The sequence below is a fragment of the Mobula birostris genome, chromosome 12, assembly GCF_030028105.1.
Source record: "Mobula birostris isolate sMobBir1 chromosome 12, sMobBir1.hap1, whole genome shotgun sequence".
Taxonomy (NCBI): domain Eukaryota; kingdom Metazoa; phylum Chordata; class Chondrichthyes; order Myliobatiformes; family Myliobatidae; genus Mobula; species Mobula birostris.
The window spans coordinates 100,141,002-100,163,619 of record NC_092381.1 but is presented as its reverse complement, the minus strand read 5'-3'; the positions used below and the strand labels follow the sequence as shown (position 1 = coordinate 100,163,619).

Genomic DNA, 22,618 nt, shown 5'->3' with positions numbered 1-22,618 from the left:
AGATGCCAGAAGAGCAAGCATTTTGTATCCTGGTGAAGATCATGTATGACTACGGTCTTCGAGAGCTCTACAAGAATAATTTTGAGAATCTTCACTGCAAGTTCTACCAGCTGGAAAGACTACTCCAGGTACATGCCATGTTTAAGCAAAGTTTAGGTTAATAAGCATGAAATGAACATGTAATTGAAGCAACTGGTTGAAATGGATTTGGTTCAGTAGTCTATTGACTTTGGGGCCATTGGTTGGGGCACTGTGAGGTGCTCTAAGTTCAGTGATGCACATCCCCGTGTTTTGGAAGCATTGTGTTTGTGAATATTGAGGTATGGGCCCAGTAAAGGGAATGGGAATGATTTGTCTGTATCTGTGAAACCCACAATTCCTCTATTCCATTTCAGCACTTACTTTTTAAGAAATATATGCCCTCTTTATTTTTGTTGGAGAGATATGCAGCTGAAGATACCTTGCTCATCACTACCATTCAGCAAGCTTTGAAATGTTTCAACCATTTTGTTGTTTTTTTTTCAACTTTGTGTACCCTTTAGAATCAGGAACTATTTGAATAGTTCACTGCAGGGGAACATGGGGTTCGGCTTTGAAACCTGCTGGTCAGGTTTAGAGTGTGGATTACACTCCACTGCCGAAGCTTCCAAGTTCAAGTTTGTTTATTATTGTTTTAGCCATTCATGCACCAGGTATAAATGCTATAAAATTTAGCTTTACTCAGCACCAGCACAGTACATTCTAGGACAAGGGCAAGCACAGAGTAACATAAACTCAAGAGATTCTGCAGATGCTGGAACTGAAGCAACACAAAATGCTAGAGGAATTCAGCAGGTCAGGCAGCATTTATGGAGGGAAATAAGCAGCCAACGTTTTGGGCCAAGACCCCTCATCAGGACGGTTAACATATATTTTACATAAGTCGTGTTTAAAATAAAAAACACTAGTGCAAGATGGAGCAAGAAAAGGAGACATAAAAAATAATTAGGCTGTGGTAGTGTTAAGATTTTTCAGGTTGGTCTATATTTTGATTTGTCATGCTTCCACTACTTGTCTCATGCCAACCACCCTCTACTAATCCCCATCCCAGCTCTGGCCTCCTGGAGGAGAACCAGATACAGTGGTTGGTTAATAGTGTCTGTAGAATCCACGGACAATAGAGATCCATAGAGATTTAAAGCGATTTCAACGTTTTCTGGCAACTGACAGGTCTCTTTATTTTTTACTTTTCTATCTGCTTCCTTTCTTGGGTAAATGTAATGTCTGCTGTTTCACAATCCACTGAGGTTGCTCTAGAATTTTGGGATTTTTGCCGGGTCACAATAATTGAGTGACACATTTTGTTGCTCTATCAGTTTTTGTTTTACTAGAATCTTCAATCTTATTAACTCATTGCTTTCTTGATCTATCTAAGATACATTCTACTTTCTCTGCTGTGAAGCAAATACAAAATGCTAAATATAATGCCTAAGTTAGCTCCTTCAATACGTCTCATGTTTCAGCCTCTGAAGGATCTGCATACCTCCATGTTTGCCTTCTACAAACTCCTGTTATATATTTCTCACAAGTTTCATAATCGATTTTCCTCCCTTTTTGGCCATCTTTCAGTATTAACATTCCTTGATTTGGTATGTCACCAAAAATGTTAGCAAATTTCTACAGATGTACCATGGACAGCATTCTGACTGGTTGCATCACCATGTGATATGGAGGGGCCACTGCACAAGATTGTTGCAGAGGGTTGCAGACTCAGCCAGCTTCATCATTGGCACTAGGCTCCCCAGCATTGAGGACAGCTTCAAAAGGCGATGCCTCAGAAAGGTGGTATCCATTATTAAGGACCCCCACCACCTCAAACATGACCTCTTCTTATTGCTCCCATTAGAGAGGAGGTACAGGAGCCTGAAGACATACACTTAACATTTTAGGAACAGCTTCTTCCCCTCTCTTCAGATAATTGTGAAGGTAATTGAGAATGTGCAATAGGTAGGATGCAGAAATTTAAGAAAAGGCATGACATTAAATTTTTAAAGATTTGTGGTGATATCTCATTTGCTGATCATGAAGCATCAGAGAAATTCATTGGTGAGTTTTCTAAGATCATTGCTGATAAGAATCTAACATGCTGAATTGCTGCTTCAGTATATATGTTGATGAACAAGTGTAACATGAATTAGTGCTTAGCGGTAGCACATAAATTAAGAGTTGGAAATGATAACAATCTATTTCATTATATATTCAAAAATTTAAAGAATCCAAAATCTGAAAATCTTCTAACCCCTAGCATTTTGGATATTTATATCATCTATGCTTCTCATGATTTTTTTATACCTCCATGAGATCATCCTATAGTGTCCTACCGCAAGTAGTAAAGGAGTATATAATTATTGTAATTTATAGTTTTTCATGTATTGCGCTGTACTGCTACTCCAAGACAACAAATTTCACCACATAGAGGATCCTGTATGTTTAAAATTTGGTGTCTTGCGGTAGCAGTACAGCGCAATACATGAAACCTGATCTGATTCCTATTCTCGGGTTCAGTTTTCTTTAATGTTTTGGTAAATCTCTTCTGATTATTAAAAACTGCAGTTAAATGCAGGTACAAGTGGTGCACCTTTTCTTAAGGAGCTTTTTTTTTAATGTATTGCACTGGGATAATTTTCAAATATTTCTTTAAATATGTACCGTTGTTCAATTGCTGTTCTTATCTATGTTTATAATGAATTTATATACCTCTATAAGATCACCCTTCATTGTCCTACATTGTAAGGGGTAAAGGCCCAGCCTGTCTAACCACTCCCTATAACTTAATTTCCATTGCAGCTTAGCCAGTTCATACTATATAGCTATGCAAATTATTCTGATTAATTTCAGAACTCTGGTGTTGGATGAGGACATTGGTATGACATTGGTTATGAAATTCCATCCCAACAAGGTTACTAATTAACCTTGTGTCAGAATCAAAGACTATATCCAAAACAGCTTTTTTTAGATTAGCTTCACAACACTTTGTTCCAAGCAATTGTCTCAGTTGCTTTCTGTGAACCCTTTCTCACAACATCCCACAATAATTTGATTTGTCCCATCCACGTGAAGCCTGGAGTACATTGCATCGTGTTCACTATGAGCTCTTGTTATTTCTTGATGCATACTTCACCCCACAGGATATCCATCATTAGCAGGCCTGTAAAATTGCTCCCATGAACGTTATCCATCGTCTTATCTCCAGCTATAATTTCTACTTTCTGATTATATGAATATGGCTCATTCGGGCCTATTGTTTTCAGACTCACCCCATTATCAGGGTTAATTCCCATTTCTTGTCCACTCTTTCTGTTGCTTCAGATCTCTAATTCAAATCTTTGAGCCCTTGCAAACTGAGGTTGCTCTCAGTCCAAAACCATTTATCACTATTCGTTCTATTGACTTGTCTATTTGGTTATGTATGTTACTTGTAGTGAGATAAAGTGATGTAAATTTTAACTCTTTACCATTTATTTCATGGTTGGATCTTTCACTGGTATTTCAAAGTTGAGTTATTGTAATTAAAAACTTAACCCAACACAGGCATATAACATCATGTCATCAACATTCAGAAGAAAAACATAAATTTAACATAAGATATACACCATTTTTACAAGAAAGAAACACAATTAGAAAAAAAACAAGTGCGTTTTAGTGCAATGTTCTCATAGTGTTGCCGTATTTAAATAATACAGGCTGTTCAGGTTGGTGCAAGTAGGTGATGATGTAGAACTTCAGGCCTCTGTATCTCCTGCCTGATTGTAGCTTTGAGAACATGGCTTGGCCTGGGTGATGGATGATGGATGTTACCTGTTCACTGTTATAGTTAAAGTCTGTATAATTCTGACACAGTTTTGTTATCCTACTTAACAACAATGTTCTTGCCGTGACATTACAAGGTGGTTTTCAAAATTTTCCCTCACATCCTTACAGATACAGGTCGACCTTCACTAATCCTTTCTTTTTCAATCTTTTTATTAGTTTCATAAAATATAAACATAACATAATAATAGTACAAAGTTATTGGGAATGCATTGTTATACTTAACATGAGTAATTATAGAACCAAATAGTACTTAATTAACAAAACTCCCAATCATATAGGATACCAATGAATAATACAGAACAAAAAAAAAATCTGGACAAAAATAACCCCCTCAAAAAAAAACTAATCTAAACAGAATTAATCAACTAGATTAAAAACAAGACCTGGGCTGTTTTAACATCGTAAAAAATGGGAGAAAAGAAAACCTTAGTGTCGACGACTCTGTTCCTCTCAACCAAAACTACAGAGAAGTAAAATAAGTTTGGAAATGGTCAAATTACATCATATAAAAATGCTGAATAAATGGCCTCCAAGTTTTTTCGAATTTAATGGAAGAGTCATAAACCACACTTCAAATTTTTTCCAAATTTAAACACAACATAGTTTGTGAAAACCAGTGAAATATAGTAGGAGGGTTAATCTCTTTCCAATTCAGCAAAATGGATCTTCTAGTCATTAAAGTAAGAAATACAAGCTGAAGAGGTTAAATGATTTGATTCTATCATTGGTAACCCAAAAATAGCAGTAATTGGGTGAGGTTGTAAGTCTATATTCAAAACCGTTGAAATAATATCAAAAATATCTTTCCAATATTTTTCCAACGAAGGACATGACCAAAACATGTGAGTCAAAGAAGCTATCTTGGAATGACATCCATCACATATAGGATTTATATAAAAGTAATAACGAGATCGTTTATCTTAGGACATATGAGCCCTGTGCACTACTTTAAACTGTATCAACGCATGTTTAGCACATATAGAAGATGAATTAACTAATTCAAGAATTTTTTCTCATTTTTCAATCGGTATAATAATCTTAAGTTCTCTTTCCCAATCAGTTTTAATTTTATTAGATACATCAGGACATAAATTCATAATTATATTATAAATAATTGCTGCAACACTTTTCTGAGAAAGATTTAAATCTCAAATATTTTCCAAAATATCCATTGGATATAAGTGTGGAAAATTAGGAGAAACAGTAATTAAGAAGTTTCTAACCTGTAGGTATCTAAAAAAGTGAGAGCTGGGTAAATTATATTTGTTAGAAAGTTGATCAAAAGACATAAAACAATTATCCAAAAATAAATCACAAAATCGTACTATACTTTTGATTTTCCAATCAAAGTAAGCTTGATCCATAGTGGAAGGTTGAAAAAGGAAATTAGATATAATAGGACTTGCTAAAATAAATTGATTCAACCCAAAAAATTTTCGGAATTGAAACCATATGCGAAATGTATGCTTAACTATTGGATTATTCATTTGTTTATACAGTTTAGAAAAAGTGAAAGGAAGCGAAGTTCCTAAAACCGAACCCTAAGAAAACCCTTGTAATGAATTACATTCAAGATTTACCCAATGTGGACTTGAAGTTGCATCCAAATCTCGTAACCAAAATTTTAAGTATCAAATATTAATTGCCCAATAATAAAATCTAAAATTTGGGAGCGCTAACCCCCTCCCCTCCGTTTTTTAGATTTCTGTAAATACCTTTTACCTAGCCTAGGATTTTTGTTCTGCCATATATATGAGGAAATTTTTGAGTCAACATTATCAAAAACAGGAATAAAAATTGGAACCGATTGAAATACAAACATTTGTACATATAAAAATTTAGACAAAATAATCATCTTAATAGCATTAATCTGACCAATCAAAGACAAAGAAATTGGAGACCATTTAGTAAACAAAAGTTTAATCTGATCAATTAAAGGTAAAAAAATTATCTTTAAATAAATCTTTATACTTTTCCGTAATTATAATCCCTAAATATATAAACGAGTCAGTAACCAATTTAAATGGTAAACATCCATAATAGGTATCCATAATAGGGGAAATAATTCACTCTTATTAAAGTTTAATTTGTAGCCAGAAAAATTACTAAATTGAGCCAATAAAGCTAGAATAACAGGAATTGACTTCTCCAGATTAGAGATATATAATAACAAATCATCTGCATATAGTGATAATTTATGTATTTCATTTCCGCGGGTAATACCAAAAATATTGGGCGAGTCACAGATAGCAATTGCTAAAGGTTCAAGGGTGATATTAAATAGTAAAGGACTAAGAGGGCATCCTTGCCTAGTACCACGAAATAGACAAAAAAAGGGAGATCTTTGATTATTAGTGCAAACCGAAGCTACCGGGGTATGATATAACAATTTAATCCAAGATATAAATATCAAACTAAAATTAAATTTCTCAAGCACACTAAATAAATAAGGCCATTCAACTCTGTCAAAGGCTTTCTCAGCATCTAATGAGATAATACATTCCGGAGTATTAAATGAAGGGGTATAAACAATATGCAGTAACCTCCTAATATTAAAAGATGAATAACGGTTTTTAATAAATCCAGTTTGGTCCATAGATATAATTTGAGGTAATACCTTCTCTAACCAAGTTGCTAAAATTTTTGAAAAAGTTTTTGAATCTACATTCAAAAGAGATCGGTCTATATGATGCACAATCAGTAGGCTCTTTATTCTTTTTAAGAATTAAGGAAATAGAGGCTTCATAAAATGATTGTGGTAATTTACGTAAACTGATTGCTTCTTTGAATATTATAGACAACCACGGAGAGAGAATAGAGGAAAAGAATTTTAAAAATTCCACTGTAAACCCATCCGGACCAGGTGCTTTACCAGAATTCATTGATGGGATTGCAGTTGTTATTTCTTCCTCTGTAATAGGAGTTTCTAATGATAAGCAATCTTTGGGTGATAATTTTGGAAAATTCAGTTTACTTAAAAAATCATGCATGATATTAAAATCATGAGGAAAATCAGAGTGATATAAAGAGGTATAAAATTCTTGAAAGGTTTTATCTATCTTGTCATGATCAACTGTCAAAGTATCATCGTGTTTAAGAATCTTAGTAATTTGACATTTAACTGAAACAAATTTCAATTGATTAGCCAATAGTTTACCCGATTTATCACTATGAATATAAAACTCACTTTTTGTTCTCATTAATTGATTTTCGATAATAATAGTAAACTATGTTCCAATTGAAGTTCAACTCTGTGTTTATACAGCTCCTTACTAGGAGCAATAGCGTATTTTTTTTAATCAATATTTTTAATTTTATCAACCAACAAGAGTATTTCATTCTTAGTACATTTTTTCAAACCAGCCGAATAGGAAATAATCTGACCACAGATAGAAGCTTTAAAAGCATCCCATACTGTTCCATTGGAAACTTCTCCCATAGTATTAGTTGAAAAAAAATCAATCTGTCCCTTCATAAACTTAACCAAGTCCGAGTCTTGAAGCAAAATAGGATTAAATCATCATTGTCTATTAGTAGAAGAAGTATCCATTAACTTGATAGAAAGTTTCATTGGAGCATGATCTGAAATGGCGATAATATCATAATTACAATCAATTACAGATGGGATTAATCGAGAGTCAATAAAAAAAGTCAGTTCGAGAATAAGAATGATAAACATGTGAAAAGAATGAGAATTCTTTGTCCTTTGGGTGTAGAAATCTCCAAGTTTCTGAAATCCCAGAAGCAATCATTAGAGAGTTAATAAGAGTAGCTAACTTATTCGGTAAAGCCGGACTACCTATGGATCTGTCCACAAGGGATTTAAACATAAATTAAAGTCACCACCGATCATCAACATATACTCGTTTAAGTTAGGAAAGGAAGTGAATATGTGCTTTAAAAATTCAGGATAATCCACATTCAGAGCATAAACATTAACCATAACAACCTTTTTATTAAAAAGTAACCCAGTAATTAGCAAGAATCTACCATTAGGATCTGAGATAATATCTTGATGAATAAATGTAATTGAGGGATCTATAAAAATTGAAATGCCTTTAACTTTGGCTTGGGAGTTCGAGTAGTATTGTTGTCCAGAACTTAAGGAAGCGTTGATTATCCTCTTTCCTTACACGAGTTTCTTGTACAAACATAATATGAGCATTCAGTCTTTGGAGTACTTTGAAAATCTTTTTCCGTTTTATTGGATGGTTTAAGCCATTTGTATTCCAAGAGACAAAATTAATAACGTGAGCCATAATTTAACATTAACCCTTTGGTATGTAAAGGGTTAACCATAATGTGAACTCATTAACTCGGAAGAGGAATACATGATCAGAGAGGAACCGGAAATCCCGACATTGCAGACATCTTTGTAGTACTAAATCAGCCCAATAGAAAAAATTAATAAAGAAAAATACTCCCCCACCCTCCATTCCTAAGAACCCCGAACTAAGCCAGAGACGGCTGAAGAAAGAACTAACTAACATTAAATCTAACCCCATTTCTGCAGCAGGCAACTCCAAAGATATATGTTATATAGATGACCCCCCAAAAACTGATATAAAAAATTAAACACTATACTACAATAATCTACATAGTATAATTTCTAAAGTACATAAATAAGAAAAAGTTAGTATCAGTACGTATGATTAGTTAATTATAAATGAAAGTGAATAAAATATTGCTTCCAAAAAACGAAAGGGGATTATGGGAAGAAGAAACGTAAGAACATGGCGTGCCCAAAAAGAACAAAGGAGATTATGCAAAAAGAAAAACAAACTGCCATTTTAATTATACAAAAGCAAAAATAAAGAACATATAACTAAAATTGATCGTCAGATCAAATCGTTAGTGATAATATAGGAAATCAAATAGTTAAAAAAAATTAACTAAGGAAAAGTAACGTTATTTGCGAGAAAAGACTTTTTTAGATAAGTTGTAAAATAATATCTATAGTACTAAGCACAAAACAAAAATCTTGAGCTTATAAAAAACCTTCATTGTACGGTAATAGAAAGTTTGTTATTTTTTTTAAAACACCAGAAAAAAAGCTGATACTGAGAGCACCGAACATTAATTAAAGGGCGGTGTCCATATCAGATGGGTAGTTGACATCCAAAAAGCTTCGAGCAGCAGTTGTGGAATGAAAGACATGACGAGATCCATCAGGAAGAGAAATCCTTAGGCGTGCAGAGTACAATAATGCCGGCTTGAGATTTTTTTGATAACATTCCGACATCAGAGGTTTATAAATCAGTCGCTCTTTCATCACTTCGGGACTGTAATCCTGAACTATTCTGAAGGAATGCTGATGATAATTGATCATCCCTTGCTGACGAGCAGCCTGGAGAAGCTGTTCTTTAACATTAACGTAATGGAAACGAAGAATAATTGGTCTGGGTTTTGATTTGGCGGATGCCGGCTTTGGCTGCGATATACGATGGGTGCGGTCGAGCATTGGAGGCTCGTTGGGAAATACTGAGCTGAACATATCCTTTAAAAGTTGAGCAAAGAATATTGAAGGGTCTCCATCCTCAACATCCTCGGGTAGACCAATTATACGTAAGTTCTGTCTTCTCGATCGTTTTTCAAGATCGATGACTTTGGATTTAAAATGTTGCAGTTGTTTCATGGTCCAAGCTAGATTCTGCTCCAAGTTCTCAACTTATGAATCCGTCTTCTGAGATTTATTATCCAGTTCAGAAATTTTACTTCGATGTTTTTGAACTTCACAATCCAGGGATTTCAGTATTTCCGTGATTGATTTTAAGTCTTCAGTAAAACTTTAACGTTGTTCAAATTTATCAGATAATTTATCAGATAAACTTTCAGATAGATCTTGACGTTGTTCCTTGAATTTTTCCTCTAAAACCTTCGTCGTGGCATCATAGGGTAGCTCCGTTTGTTTAGAGTCACCTTTTCTTTTTCCTCTGTTCCTGTCGGAATCTTTCCTGTCTTTGGCTTTGGATCTTGTACTGATTTCTTTAGATTCCAGAGTTGCAGTTCAAGAAAAAATCAGTAAGATAAAATAAATCTTCTGGTGTAGGTAAAAATTAACCAATTTTCAAGATCGTAAGGGAGATCATAGGTTAAAAAAAAGATAACGGGAATGGAGCAAAGCCAGAAGCGACCTCACTCCATGAGCGTTCCCTGCAGAATTCCACCTTCACTAATCCGACTACCTGTAATCCGGTTCCTTTGATAATCCGGCACTGATTATGCTTATGTGATCCTTCTGTAATTCGGCGTTTTCACTAATCCAGCGCTCCTCAGATCCCAATGGTGCCAGATTAATGAAGGTCAACCTGTACTAGTGTGATACCTGCTTGTAAGTAATGTTGACTGGGCTCAGGACCCTGGAGTGTGTCTTAGACCCATGTTCTTCTCACATCTGATCCAAGAGCTTTATTGCCTGGACATGGCTGACACCATGTATGAAATACCAAGTACACAGTAAGGAAACTATAGATTATTAACTTCAAAATTCAGTCCTGCTGCTCCCCTGATAGAAAATTTATTTTTTGGGATCTGAATTTAAACAACTTAAATCTATTTGAGCAAATTGGAGGGTGATCTACATAACTGGTAATTCAGTTCTATAAATACAGGAAGAAAGGAATTTGAAAGGCAGAATGAGGCATACTACAATTATTTATGGTAGTGAAGTTTAAATATAAACTTTGAAGCCTTGAAGCTTATCATTTCAGTAATTTACTTAAATAAGTTGCTGCTGTGCAAAAGGCTAACTCTATAATTAAAATATAATGTGTTTTAGAGTCAAATATTTCTCAAATTAAGAGAAAATAAAATGGTAAAAACATAAAGCATGGCTGTCCTTAGAAGCATATCCATTGCTCTTACCTGCCACACGGCCCTAGCCACACAGTACTGTCCCAGAATTATGGTTCTACACTCTTTTTTTTGCACTTACTTATCACAGGTAATGTTCTGTCACATGGTTATAGCCAAAACATTACTACCACACTTGTGCCGTGATTACTGTCAGTTGCCTGGGTAGACAGCTTCACAGTTGTTACATTCTGCTTCATTAGCCAGGCTGATGACCATAGATCCACTGTCACTGCCCTCCCACACTCACACACCCACAAAAGCAGCTTGGTTGGCTGGCTTTAGGGTCAGAGGTCATTTGCCTGGTGGGAGATCAGATACATAGTCAGACCATCACATTTCTAACCTAAACAAATATGTGAAGATCCTCTCAGCTGAATCCTAGAAACCTTCTGACATCACATTTGAATATAGAAGTCACTTCAATAAGTCTGGTTCTGGAGTCAGATATGATAGTGGTGTTTAAGAGGCTCTTAAATAGGTGCATGAATATGAGAGGATGTAGGGTTATAGACATTGTAGAGGCACAAGGGATTAGTTAGTTAGACATTTAGTTATGTTTAGTTGCAGGGCCTGTTCCTGTGCTGTACAATGTACCGTATAATGTAACTGTATATATTTATGTAATATACAAATTGAATGTCAGCTCCATCTTACCCACTGTTGCTCAGGTACACTTCCCTGTTATTGAGCTTCATATGTATGGTGTTTATCAGGCTAGAAGTTACTTCCTTCCACCTGGGCTGTATCCCATCTTAATAATATTCAGTTACTGGCTATTTAACAATAGCACAAACACGGTTGTAACAAACCAGGTGAGGAGACTTGCAGATGCTGGAAACCTGAGATAAAACAGTGAATGCTGGAAACACTCAGCAGGTTGGGTAGTCCCGGCAGAGAAAGGAACAAAATTACCAATTCAGTCTTCTATCCAAGTAGAATGATAAGGAGTCCCTGATTTAATGTGTTGGACCTGCTGAATATTCGTAGCATTTGCAGAAGTTTTTTGGGTCTGAACAGCTTTTGAAGGAATATGACTTTTCCATTTCTTATTCACTGCTTCCCACTACAGCACTCTGGCAATTGTCTGATTCGATTCAGATTTTTCTTTTCAAAAATATATCCTGTAATATTGTATGTGATACTGATACACCCAAACCATTGCTAGTGGTGCTGTACAGATGAACTGAATAATGGTCAAGAGTAGACTATGATTCCTTGCTATCCTCCTACCTTCACTGCAAAACATTTGTTCTTTTTGCTTCATTCATTGGGAAAATATAGGTGAATGAATTAGTGAGCTGTTCCCTGCTTCAGTTGCTTGTGGAACTGCATGTTGAAGTAAAGCCCCACACTGTTACTTATTGCTTCCAGGAGCAGCTGCCGGAACTCTACAATCACTTCCTGGACCTGAACTTGGAGGCACACATGTATGCTTCACAGTGGTTCCTCACACTCTTCACTGCCAAGTTCCCTCTCTGTATGGTCTTCCACATCATCGATCTACTACTCTTTGAGGTAAGCACATTTATACACACCCTCCCTTTTATAAATGTACCCACATGTTATGGTGAAAAGAATTATTCACACATATCTGTTCCTGGGGAAGACAAATGTTTTTATCCTATTGATCTTCAACCTACAGGGAAAAAAGTGTTCATTCAACCTACGAGTGCATCCGCACACTCCTTCCGATGATACAGAGGTAGAACAATTGAGTACACTTAATCACTCAAGTGCCAACCCCGATGACGTTGTATGTCAATGATTTGGATGACTGAATTGATGGCATTGTGGCCAAGTTTGCTGATGATACAGAGATAGATTGAGAAGCAGGTAATGTTGAGGAAGCAGGGAGGCTGCAGAAGGACTTAAACAGACTAGGACAATGGACAAAGAAGTGGCAGATAGAATACAGTGTCTGGAAGTGTATGGTCATGCACTTAGGTAGAAGGAATAAAAGCATAGAGTATTTTCTAAATAGAGAAAATTCAAAAATCAAAGAGTTTTCGGGGTCCTCACGCAGCATTTCCTAAAGGCTAACTTATTAGCATTCATTTCAAGAGGGGTAGTATATAAAAACAAAGATGTAATGCTGAGCCTTTATAAGGCACTGGTGAATGTTGGAGTATTGTGAGCAGTTTTGGGCCCCTTATCTAAGAAAGACATTTAAGAGGGTTCAAAGGAGGGTCAAAAAAATGATTGCAACACACACAAAATGCTGGTAGAACACAGCAGGCCAGACAGCATCTATAGGTAGAAGTACAGTCGACGTTTTGGGCCGAGACCCTTCGTTAGGATTGACTGAAGGAAGAAATAGTAAGAGATTTGAAAGAGGGAGGGGGAGGGGGAGATCCAAAATGATAGGAGAAGACAGGAGGGGGAGGGATGGAGCCAAGAGCTGGGAAGTAGATTGGCTAAAGAGAAACAAAGCTGGAGACTCGGGAGAAAGAAAGGGGGAGGGGAGCACCAGAGGAAGATGGAGAGCAGGCAAAGAGTGATTGTGAGAGGGAAAGAGAGAGAGAAAAAAGGGGGGGGGAATAATAAATAAATAAATAAAATAGGGGATGGGGTAAGAAGGGGAGGAGGGGCATTAGCGGAAGTTAGAGAAATCAATGTTCATGCCATCAGGTTGGAGGCTACCCAGAAGGAATATAAGGTTGTTCCTCCAACCTGAGTGTGGCTTCATCTTCACAGTAGGGGAGGCCATGGATGGACATATCAGAATGGGAATGGAACGTGGAATTAAAATGTGTGGCCACTGCGAGATCCTGCTTTCTCTGGCGGACAGAGCATAGGTGTTCAGCGAAACGGTCTCCCAGTCTGCGTCGGGTCTCACCAATACAGTCGGCCCTCCTTATCCTTGAGGGATCCGTTCCGGGACCCCTCGCAGATACCAAAAAACGTGGATGCTCAAGTCCCTTATTCAACCTGCAACAATGCAGAGGACCTTAGGACCCAGCAGAACCCTGGACCTTATTTAACCTGTCGTAATGCTGTGGACATTAGAACCCAGCGGTGGAGCTCTGAATCCACAGCGTTTCTGTTCACAAAAATAATCACGATCACCATTGAAAATAAAGTGGAAGGAGTGAAGCGATCAGAAAGAGGTGAAATGCCATCGGTCATTGGAAAAACGTTAGGCTACAGTCGGTCAACGATCAGAACAATTTTAAAGGATAAAGTGAGAAAGGCCCTGCCCCGATTAAAGCTACAATTATTGCTAAACGACACAGTGGTTTAATTATTGGGTTTTGGGTTTTTGATCCTCCACCTCAACCCGGCACGGGTGGAGACCGCGCTCGGGAGCGGTCTGTCACTGGATCGAACTCAGGAACGGAAGTTCCCAAGCCCGGCGCTGAAACATACATTTCTTAAGTGTTTTATATGCATAGGAAGGTAAAAAATATACTATATACTAAGACAAATGTTTGACTAACTGACGCTAAATAATACCGGATGTACCTATTCTGACTTACTTAGTAAGAGAACTTCCAGTTGTTTTTCATTCCTGCTCCAGGATAACCTACGCACATCCTCCCGTATACTTTAAATCATCTCTAGGTTACTTATAATACCTAATACAATGTAAATACTATGTAAAATAGTTGTTATACTGCATTGTTTAGGGAATAATGACAAGAAAAAAAAGTCTGTACATGGCCAAACAGCAAGTGCTGGAAGAGCACTTCTGGGTTTTCTTGAGTCGCGGTTGGTTGAATTCGTGCATCCGGATTTCTCTAACTTCCGTTAATGCCCTTCCTCCCCTTCTTACCCCATCCCTTATTTATTTATTTTCCCTTTTTTTTCTCTCTCTCTCTCTGTCCCTCTCACAATAACTCCTTGCCTGCTCTTCATCTTCCTCTGGTGCTCCCCTCCCCCTTTCTTTCTCCCTAGGCTCCCGTCCCATGATCCTCTCCCTTCTTCAGCCTTGTATCCCTTTTGCCAATCAACTTTCCAGCTCTTAGCTTCATCCCTCCCCCTCCTGTCTTCTCCTATCATTTCGGGTCTCCCTCTCCCCCTCCCACTTTCAAATCTCTTACTATTTCTATTTTCAGTTAGTCCTGACGAAGGGCCTCAGCCCGAAACATCGACTATACTTCTTCCTAGAGATGCTGCCTGGTCTGCTGTGTTCTACCAGCATTTTGTGTGTGTTGCTTGAATTTCTAGCATCTGCAGATTTCTTCGTATTTGCGTCACAAAAATGATTCCAAGATTTGATAGCTCTGGGCCTGTACTCGCTGGAATTCAGAAGAACGAGGGAGTATTTAGTTGAAGACTATCGGATGTTGAAAAGCCTAGATAGAATGAATGTGGCGAAGATATTTCCTACAGTGGGAGGAGTCTCAAACCAGATGGCACAACCTCAGAGAGACTTTGAGAGACATACATTTAGAATGGAGATGAGAGATTTAGGCAGAGGATGATGAATCTGGAATTTGCCAAACACAGCTGTGGAGGCCAGGTCATTGATTGTATTTAAGGCAGAGGTTGATAGATTCTCAAAAACTTTTAAAACAAGTTGAAACTTTACAGGGAGCAGGCAGGAGAATGATGTTGAGAGGGAAATGGATCAGCCATGATGAAATGATGGGGCAGATTCGATGGGCTGAATGACGTAATTCAGGCCCCAATATCTTATGGTCTTATCAGAGGTAACCACTTCCAGGTTGTGTCAGGGAGGTCTTGAAGCTTGGGTATTACTTTGTCCTAGTCTGTTATCACTGATGCAAGACTCAAAGAGCTCAAAGAGCACTGTGAATTGTGGCCTTGTATACCACTTTACATTCCTAAGGTTGCAGAATAGGCTGCAGTTCCACTGTATTCAAGTTGTCCTGATGTTGCTGGTCTTAGCTGTCAATGTCTTTTAACATATTTGTAAATCTGAAACACACATTCATACTTGTGTTAATGCACGCACACCGTACTTACTCACACACACCTTCTCAAACACACATATCGTATAACCATGCACACTGGCTCACACACAGCTTCATGAACACACACCGATTAACCATGTACACTTCCTCACACACACCTCTACAAATTACACATAGTGCACAGACATGCATGCTTATTTTTGGCATCTGTTAGTCTCATGAGATCATGGATTTGCGCCTTGGAAGGTTTCCAGGGAACAGGCCTTGGCAAGGTTGTATGGAAGACCAACAATTGCCTATGCTGCAAGTCTCTCCTCTCCACACCACCGATGTTGTCCAAGGGAAGGGCACTAGGGCCACACAGCAGAGCAATGTGTGGTTAAGTGCCTTGCTCAAGGACACAACACGCTGCCTCAGCGGAGGCTCGAACTAGTGACCTTCAGATCACTAGACCAACGCCTTAACCACTTGGCCACGTGCCAACACGCATGCTTATACAAAACACATAATTAATGGCTTACTTGTATATCCCTAATGTGTAAGACTCCCCCCCTCCCAGCCCTGCCTACCTGGTTTCCAGTGGCTAGGAGATCCACTGCCCATTGATTTAGTAGATGACAGTGAACCCAAACTCCTTATTCTGTACTGATGCACCTTTACTTAGGGGCGAGAGACAACAGCCTCAATGCTAGAACTGCACATAAACTCCAAAGTCAACCTAACCAAAGCTTTATACAGCTGTTACAAGACTTTCTGATTCTTGTACTCAATGCCCCAACTGACGATGGCAAGAAAACCTTCTTTACCTTCTTCTTTACCACCCAATCTCATTGTGTTGCTACTTGGATCTGGGTATTCTTGTAAATGAATCACAACAAATTAGTAGGTGGGTTGAACAAATACTTAAAAAGGCAAACAGCATGTTGGTCTTTATTAAGAAGAGGCTGGAGTTTGTAAACAGGGAGGTTTTGTTACAATTACACAGGGTGTTACCTGGAATATTTTGCACTGTTTGAGCCCCATGTTCTAAAATATGATATAGAACATAGAATACTACACCACAGTACAAGCCCTTCAGCCCACAATTCTGTGCTGACCTTTTAACCTACTGTAAGGTCAATCTCCAGTTCTCTATCATCCATGTGCCAACTAAGAGTTTCTTAAATAACTCTAATGTATCTACCTCTACCAGCACCCCTGGTGGAGGGCGTTCCACACACCACTATTCCCCATATAAAGAACTTACCTCTGTACTTACTTCCAATAACCTTAAAATTATGTCCCCTTGTAATAGCCATTTCTGCCCTAGGAAAAAGTCAGTCTATCCACTCAATCTGTGCTTATTATCATCTTGTACACCCCTATCAAGTTTTCTCTGGTCCTTCTTTGCTCCAAAGAGAAAATCTTAGCCCATTCAACCTATATTCAAGAAATAAAACAAATGAGCAGAAGTTGGCCATTTGGCCCATGGATTCTGCTCCACCATTTTATCATGAGCTGATCCATTCTTCCATTTCGTCCCACTCCCCCGCCTTCTCACCATAACCTTTGATACCCTGGCTACTCAGATACCTATCAATCTCTGCCTTAAATACACCCAATGACTTGGCCTCCACTGCCGCCTGTGGCAACAAATTCCAGAGATTCACCACCCTCTGGCTAAAAAAATGTCTTCGCATTTCTGTTCTGAATGGGCGCCCTTCAATCCTTAAGTCAAGCCGTTTCGTACTAGACTCTCCCATCATGGGAAACAACTTTGCCACATTTATACACATGGAGGGTATATAGGGGCTGAACATCCATGGTGAAAATAAAGCGGTGGGAGCCAGGGAACTTAAAATCATTGAAAAGATTCAGAGCGTGAGAAGTGTCATGAACATAGATAGGAAGGGATTGAACAAGGGGGGATAAAACCGTGTCAAGGTATGCAGAAATGAGTTCGGTGGAGCAGGAGCAAGCTGAGACAATGGGTCTACCTGGACAGGCAGGTTTGTGGATCTTGGGTAGGAGGTAGAAACGGGAAGTGCAGCGTGTGGGAACTATAAGGTTGGTAGCAGTGGATAGAAGATCCCCTGAGCGGATAAAGTTGGTTAACTTTATAAAGATAAATATAACCGCTGTCTTGCTTTATTTATAGCTGAATCGATATGTTGGGACCAGGTTAGGTCCTCAAAGATCTTGACATCTAGGAACTTGAAATTGCTCACTCTTTCCACTTCTGATCCTATGAAAATTGGTTCATGTTCCCTCGTCCTACCCTTTCTGAAGTCCACAATCAGCTCTCTGGTCTTACTGACGTTGAGTGCAAGGTTTTTGCTGCGTCACAACTCGAGGATCGAATTGCAGAGGGAGGTACAGAGACCCAGGTTCTGCAACTTCTCAATCAGGATTGTGGGAATGATGGTATTAAATGCTGAGCTATAGTCGATGAACAGCATCCTGACGTTGGTGTTTGTTGTGTTGTGTAGGTGGTCCAAAGCCGTGTGGAGAGCCATTGAGATTGTGTCTGCCGTTGACCTATTGTGGCGATAGGCAAATTGCAATGGACCCAGGTCCTTGCTGAGGCAGGAGTTCAGTCTAGTCATAACCAATCTCTCAAAGCATTTCATCACTGTTGATGTGAGTGCTACCGGGCATTAGTCATTAAGGCAGCCCACATTATTCTTCTTTGGCACTGGTGTAATTGTTGCCTTTTTGAAGCAAGTGGGAACTTCTGCCCATTTAGCAGTGAGAGGTTGAAAATGTCCTTGAATACTCCTGTTAGTTGGTTTGCACAGGTTTTCAGAGCCTTACCAGGTACTCCATCAGGACTTTCTGCCTTGTGAGGGTTCACTCTCTTTAAAGACAGTCTAACATCTCACTCCTGTATGCCCTCTCATCTCCTTCTGCAAATTTATAGATGGCATTTGAGCTGCGCCTACCCTTACAATCATGGTATAGAGAGAGTAGAGGAGTGGGCTAAGCATTCATCCCTGAGGTGCACCAGTGTTGATCATCAGTGAGGAGGAGATACTAGTCATAGTCATACTTTATTGATCCCGGGGAAAATTGGTTTTCGTTACAGTTGCACCATAAATAATAAATAGTAATAGAACCATAAATAGTTAAATAGTAATATGTAAATTATGCCAGTAAATTATGAAATAAGTCCAGGACCAGCCTATGGGCTCAGGGTGTCTGACCTTCCAAGGGAGGAATTGTAAAGTTTGATGGCCACAGGCAGGAATGACTTCCTATGGTGCTCTGTACTGCATCTTGGTATATTATTACCTATTACCTTGGTATATTATTAATGCTGCATATTATTACCAATCCACACAGATTGTGAGCTTCTGGTTAGGAAGTCAAGAATCCAATTGCAGAGGCCCAGGTTCCGTAACTTATCTATGGACTGTAGGAGTGATGGTGTTATACACTGAGCTATAGTCAACGAACAGCACCCTGACATTAGTGTATGTATTGTCCAGGTGGTCTAAAGCCGTGTGAAGAGCCACTGAGCTTGCATCTGCCGTTGACCTATTGTGGCAGTAGGCAAATTGCAGTGGGTCCAGGTCCTTGCTGAAGCAGAAACTGATTCTAGCCATGACCAACTTCTCAAAGTATTTCATCACCGTAGATGTGAGTGCTACTGGATGATAGTCATTAAGGCAGCTCACACTACTCTTCTTGGGCACTGGTATAATTGTTGCCCTTTTGAAGCAGGTGGGAACTTTCAATTGTAGCAGTGAGAGGTTGAAAATGTCCTTGAAAACACCCGCCAGTTATATCACACAAGTTTTCAGAGCCTTACCAGGTACGTCAATAGGGCCTACCACCTTGCAAGGGTTCACCCTACTGAAAGAGAGCCTGACATCGGCCTCTGAGACAGAGATCACAGGGCCACTGGGTGCAGCAAAGATCCTCACAGCTGTAGTTATATTCTCCCTTTCAAAGTGAGCATAGAAGGCATTGAGCTCGTTTGACAGTGAAGCATCATTGCCATTCATGCTGTTGGGTTTTGCTTTGTAGGAAGTGTTGGCCAGCAAACCGTGCCAGAGTTAGCACCCACCCAATGTTGCCTCCAACCTCACTCGGAGTTGTTTCTTTGCTTTTGAAATAGCCCTCCACAAATCATACCTGGTTTCCTTGTACAGACCTGGATCGCCAGACTTAAATGCGACAGACCTAGCCCTCAGCAGACGATGAACCTGCTGTCTGCTGAGGGCTAGTTTTTGTACAACAAGTTTTTGTAGGCACACACCCATCCACACAGGTCGGTAACGTCTATGGCATACTCATCCAAATTTGAAGATGAATTCCTGAATACAGTCCAGTCCACCGATTCAAAGCAGTCCTGTAATTGCTCTTGTGCTTCCCTTGTCCATACCTTCTTGGTCCTCACTACTGGTGCTATATAGCCTTCAGTCTCTGCCTATAACTAGGGAGTAGAAAGAAGTACAGGCAGGTGATCAGACTTTCTGACTATATGTTCACAAATTCTGTAGTTGAATGATGGAATTATTTATTTCACACAAAAAATAATGTTTAAGAGTATCCAAAGAAAGAAAACGAAGTACCATTTTGTACTGAAGTTTTGCCTGAGAACCTCTTCTCTGTGCGTGAGGCAGTTTGTCTGTGTGCCTCCTAATAGTTGTGCTGCAAGTGCCCCCTAGTGATCAATACAGGAATTGTAAAGCAAATGATAATATTTTAGCAACACACACAAAATGCTGGAGGAGCTCAGCAGGTCAGGCAGCATCTATGGAAATGAATAAACAGTTAATATTTTGAGCCGAGACCCTTCTTTAAGACTGAGAAGGAAGAGGAAAGATGCCAAAATAAAAAAGTGGAGAGAGGGGAAGGCTGGGAGAGGTCAAGGACTGGAGAAGAAGGAATTTGATAGGAGAGGAGAGTGGAAAGGGAAGGAGAAGGAGACCCAGGGGAAGTTGATATTTAGTAGGTTTCAGTTTCTAACTTGTTATAGATTTGTTATGTTACCATACCTTCCAGAAAGCTTCTGGTAAGATGGCGGCAAGTTCGATCACTGCCGCTTGTATGGGGTCAACCAAAGGTGTTATTGTCCTTTGTAATCATTTTTTATGATCATAAGACCCCGCTGAACATTAAGAATTTGAAGTTTTACAGGTCTATCTCTTCAATGGGTTGCTCATTGACAAAGAAAGTGAAGGAGCTGGTCTTGGTGCAGATTGTGCTGCTGCCTAAGATAGAGAGGTGTTAGAGGGGTCAGTGTGCGAAGACGGTGTGCAGTCTAACTGCAATTAATCATCTTTGCTGCTTTCCTTGTGATCGCAAGACCCTGTTGGACATAGTTAATGTGGAATGCTGCAAACCTGATTCACTGATTTATTGGCGGACAGCAGGGGCAGACAGCAGTGGAGCTGCATGGTCTCGGTCTTAGTGAGGACTAGGCCTCAAGCCATAGTGTTGCTTGTTTACAGCGGCCAAGAGAGAGGCTTCAGAGTCTTTGAGCTCCGCTGGAGCCGGTGTGGCATGATGCCCAAGCTGGAGATCGTGCTGCTCCCCCAGTATTCGCTCAGCAGAAGACAAGCTTTATTGTGATTGACTGCAGGCTGCTGCACTATTCATAGACTCAGGGTCTTGGACTATATATATTTTTGTGTGCCTATATTTTATATGTATATTCTCTCTTACATGTGCCATATCTGCCTTGTGCTATGTGTGGCTGTCGGCACTATGTTTTGCACCCTTGGTTCCAGAGTAACGCTGTTTCGTTTGGCTGTATTCAGTGGTATTCATGTATGGTTGAATGACAATTAGTCTTGAACTTGAACTTGAATTGCCATATCTGGAATTACATGCATTGGTAATTTAGTTGATTCTATAGTGTAGTACTAGGGATTACCTTTTAGCTTTTAGCTGTTTTAGACAAGGTGATAAATCAAAGTCCCTTCTCTGTATCCTCAAGTTGTCATAAATACTCTGTACTATTTCAAAAAAGAAAGGACAAGGAAATTCTCTCTTTGCTATCCTGGCCACATAAATTATTATAATATTATAAAATCAATTGCTTTATAATTTTATGAAAACTGGGTGCCATGTTATCTATCAGATGACAGGTACAGGTGTCCCCCGCTTTTCGAACGCTCGCTTTACGAAACCTCACTGTTACGAAAGACCTACATTAGTACCCTGTTTTTGCTTTCAGAAGGTGTTTTCACTGTTACGAAGAAAGGCAGCGCGCGATAAAAAATCAGCGGGTTCCACGATGTGTCTTTGTTGTGGGGAAGAACGAATCTCAAAGTTGTATTCTGCATACATACTTTAATAAACATATACTTTGAATCTTTTTTGAGTCTTTCCCCATCATTCTTTCTTATCTTAACATACCATTGAAAGCACTACACTTTCACCTATCCTATTTCTCTGTGGCTCACTGTTTGAATTTTGTCGGACAACCGTGCAGAATCAGAAACAGATGAGAATCAGTTTTATTATTACTTACATTTGCCATGAAATTTGTTGTTATGCAGGAGCAGTGCAATACATAAAAATTATCATAAGTTACAATAAGAAATATTTAAAAATACATAAGTAGTGCAAAAGGAAAACAATATAGTCAGGTAGTGTTTATGTGTTCATGAAGAGTTCAGAAATCTGTTGGCAGAGGGGGAGAAGCTTTTCCCAAAATGTTGATTGTGCATTTCCAGCCTCCTGTTACTCCTCCCTAATAGTAATAATGAGAAGACGGCATGACCTGGGTGGTGAGAGTGCTTAATAATGGACGCCACCTTCTTACCTTCTTGAAGCATTCTGCATGAGCCTTAGATTGCTGATAATTTAAAGCTGCTGCATAAATTAAAGCAGATGTTTTTGGCTCATGAACACTTTTTTTTCTCAGTAAGTTGAAGCAATATCACCAACATTTTCCTTAATAGAGGAATAGATGGTCACCAGCTGTTAGTTAACTTTCTCTTCCCTGCATAATGACGGGGATATTTTGAGGTGCATTTGCTTGTGAGCAGGATGAAAACACCAGGGAATATGGGACTAAAGTTAACAGAGAAAGTATTTGT

General features: G+C 38.9%; 1 protein-coding gene across 6 annotated transcripts in view; it reads left to right on the top strand.

The window, feature by feature from the left end:
- Window positions 1–22,618, top strand: part of LOC140206146 (rab GTPase-activating protein 1-like) — a 568,372-nt gene that overhangs the window by 342,936 nt on the left and 202,818 nt on the right. For all 6 annotated transcript variants that reach the window (XM_072274372.1, XM_072274373.1, XM_072274374.1 and 3 more), the window contains 2 exons: window positions 3–128; window positions 12,079–12,222. In XM_072274372.1, coding sequence (XP_072130473.1) covers window positions 3–128; window positions 12,079–12,222 — 270 coding nt within the window. The remainder of the gene's footprint in view (window positions 1–2; window positions 129–12,078; window positions 12,223–22,618) is intronic.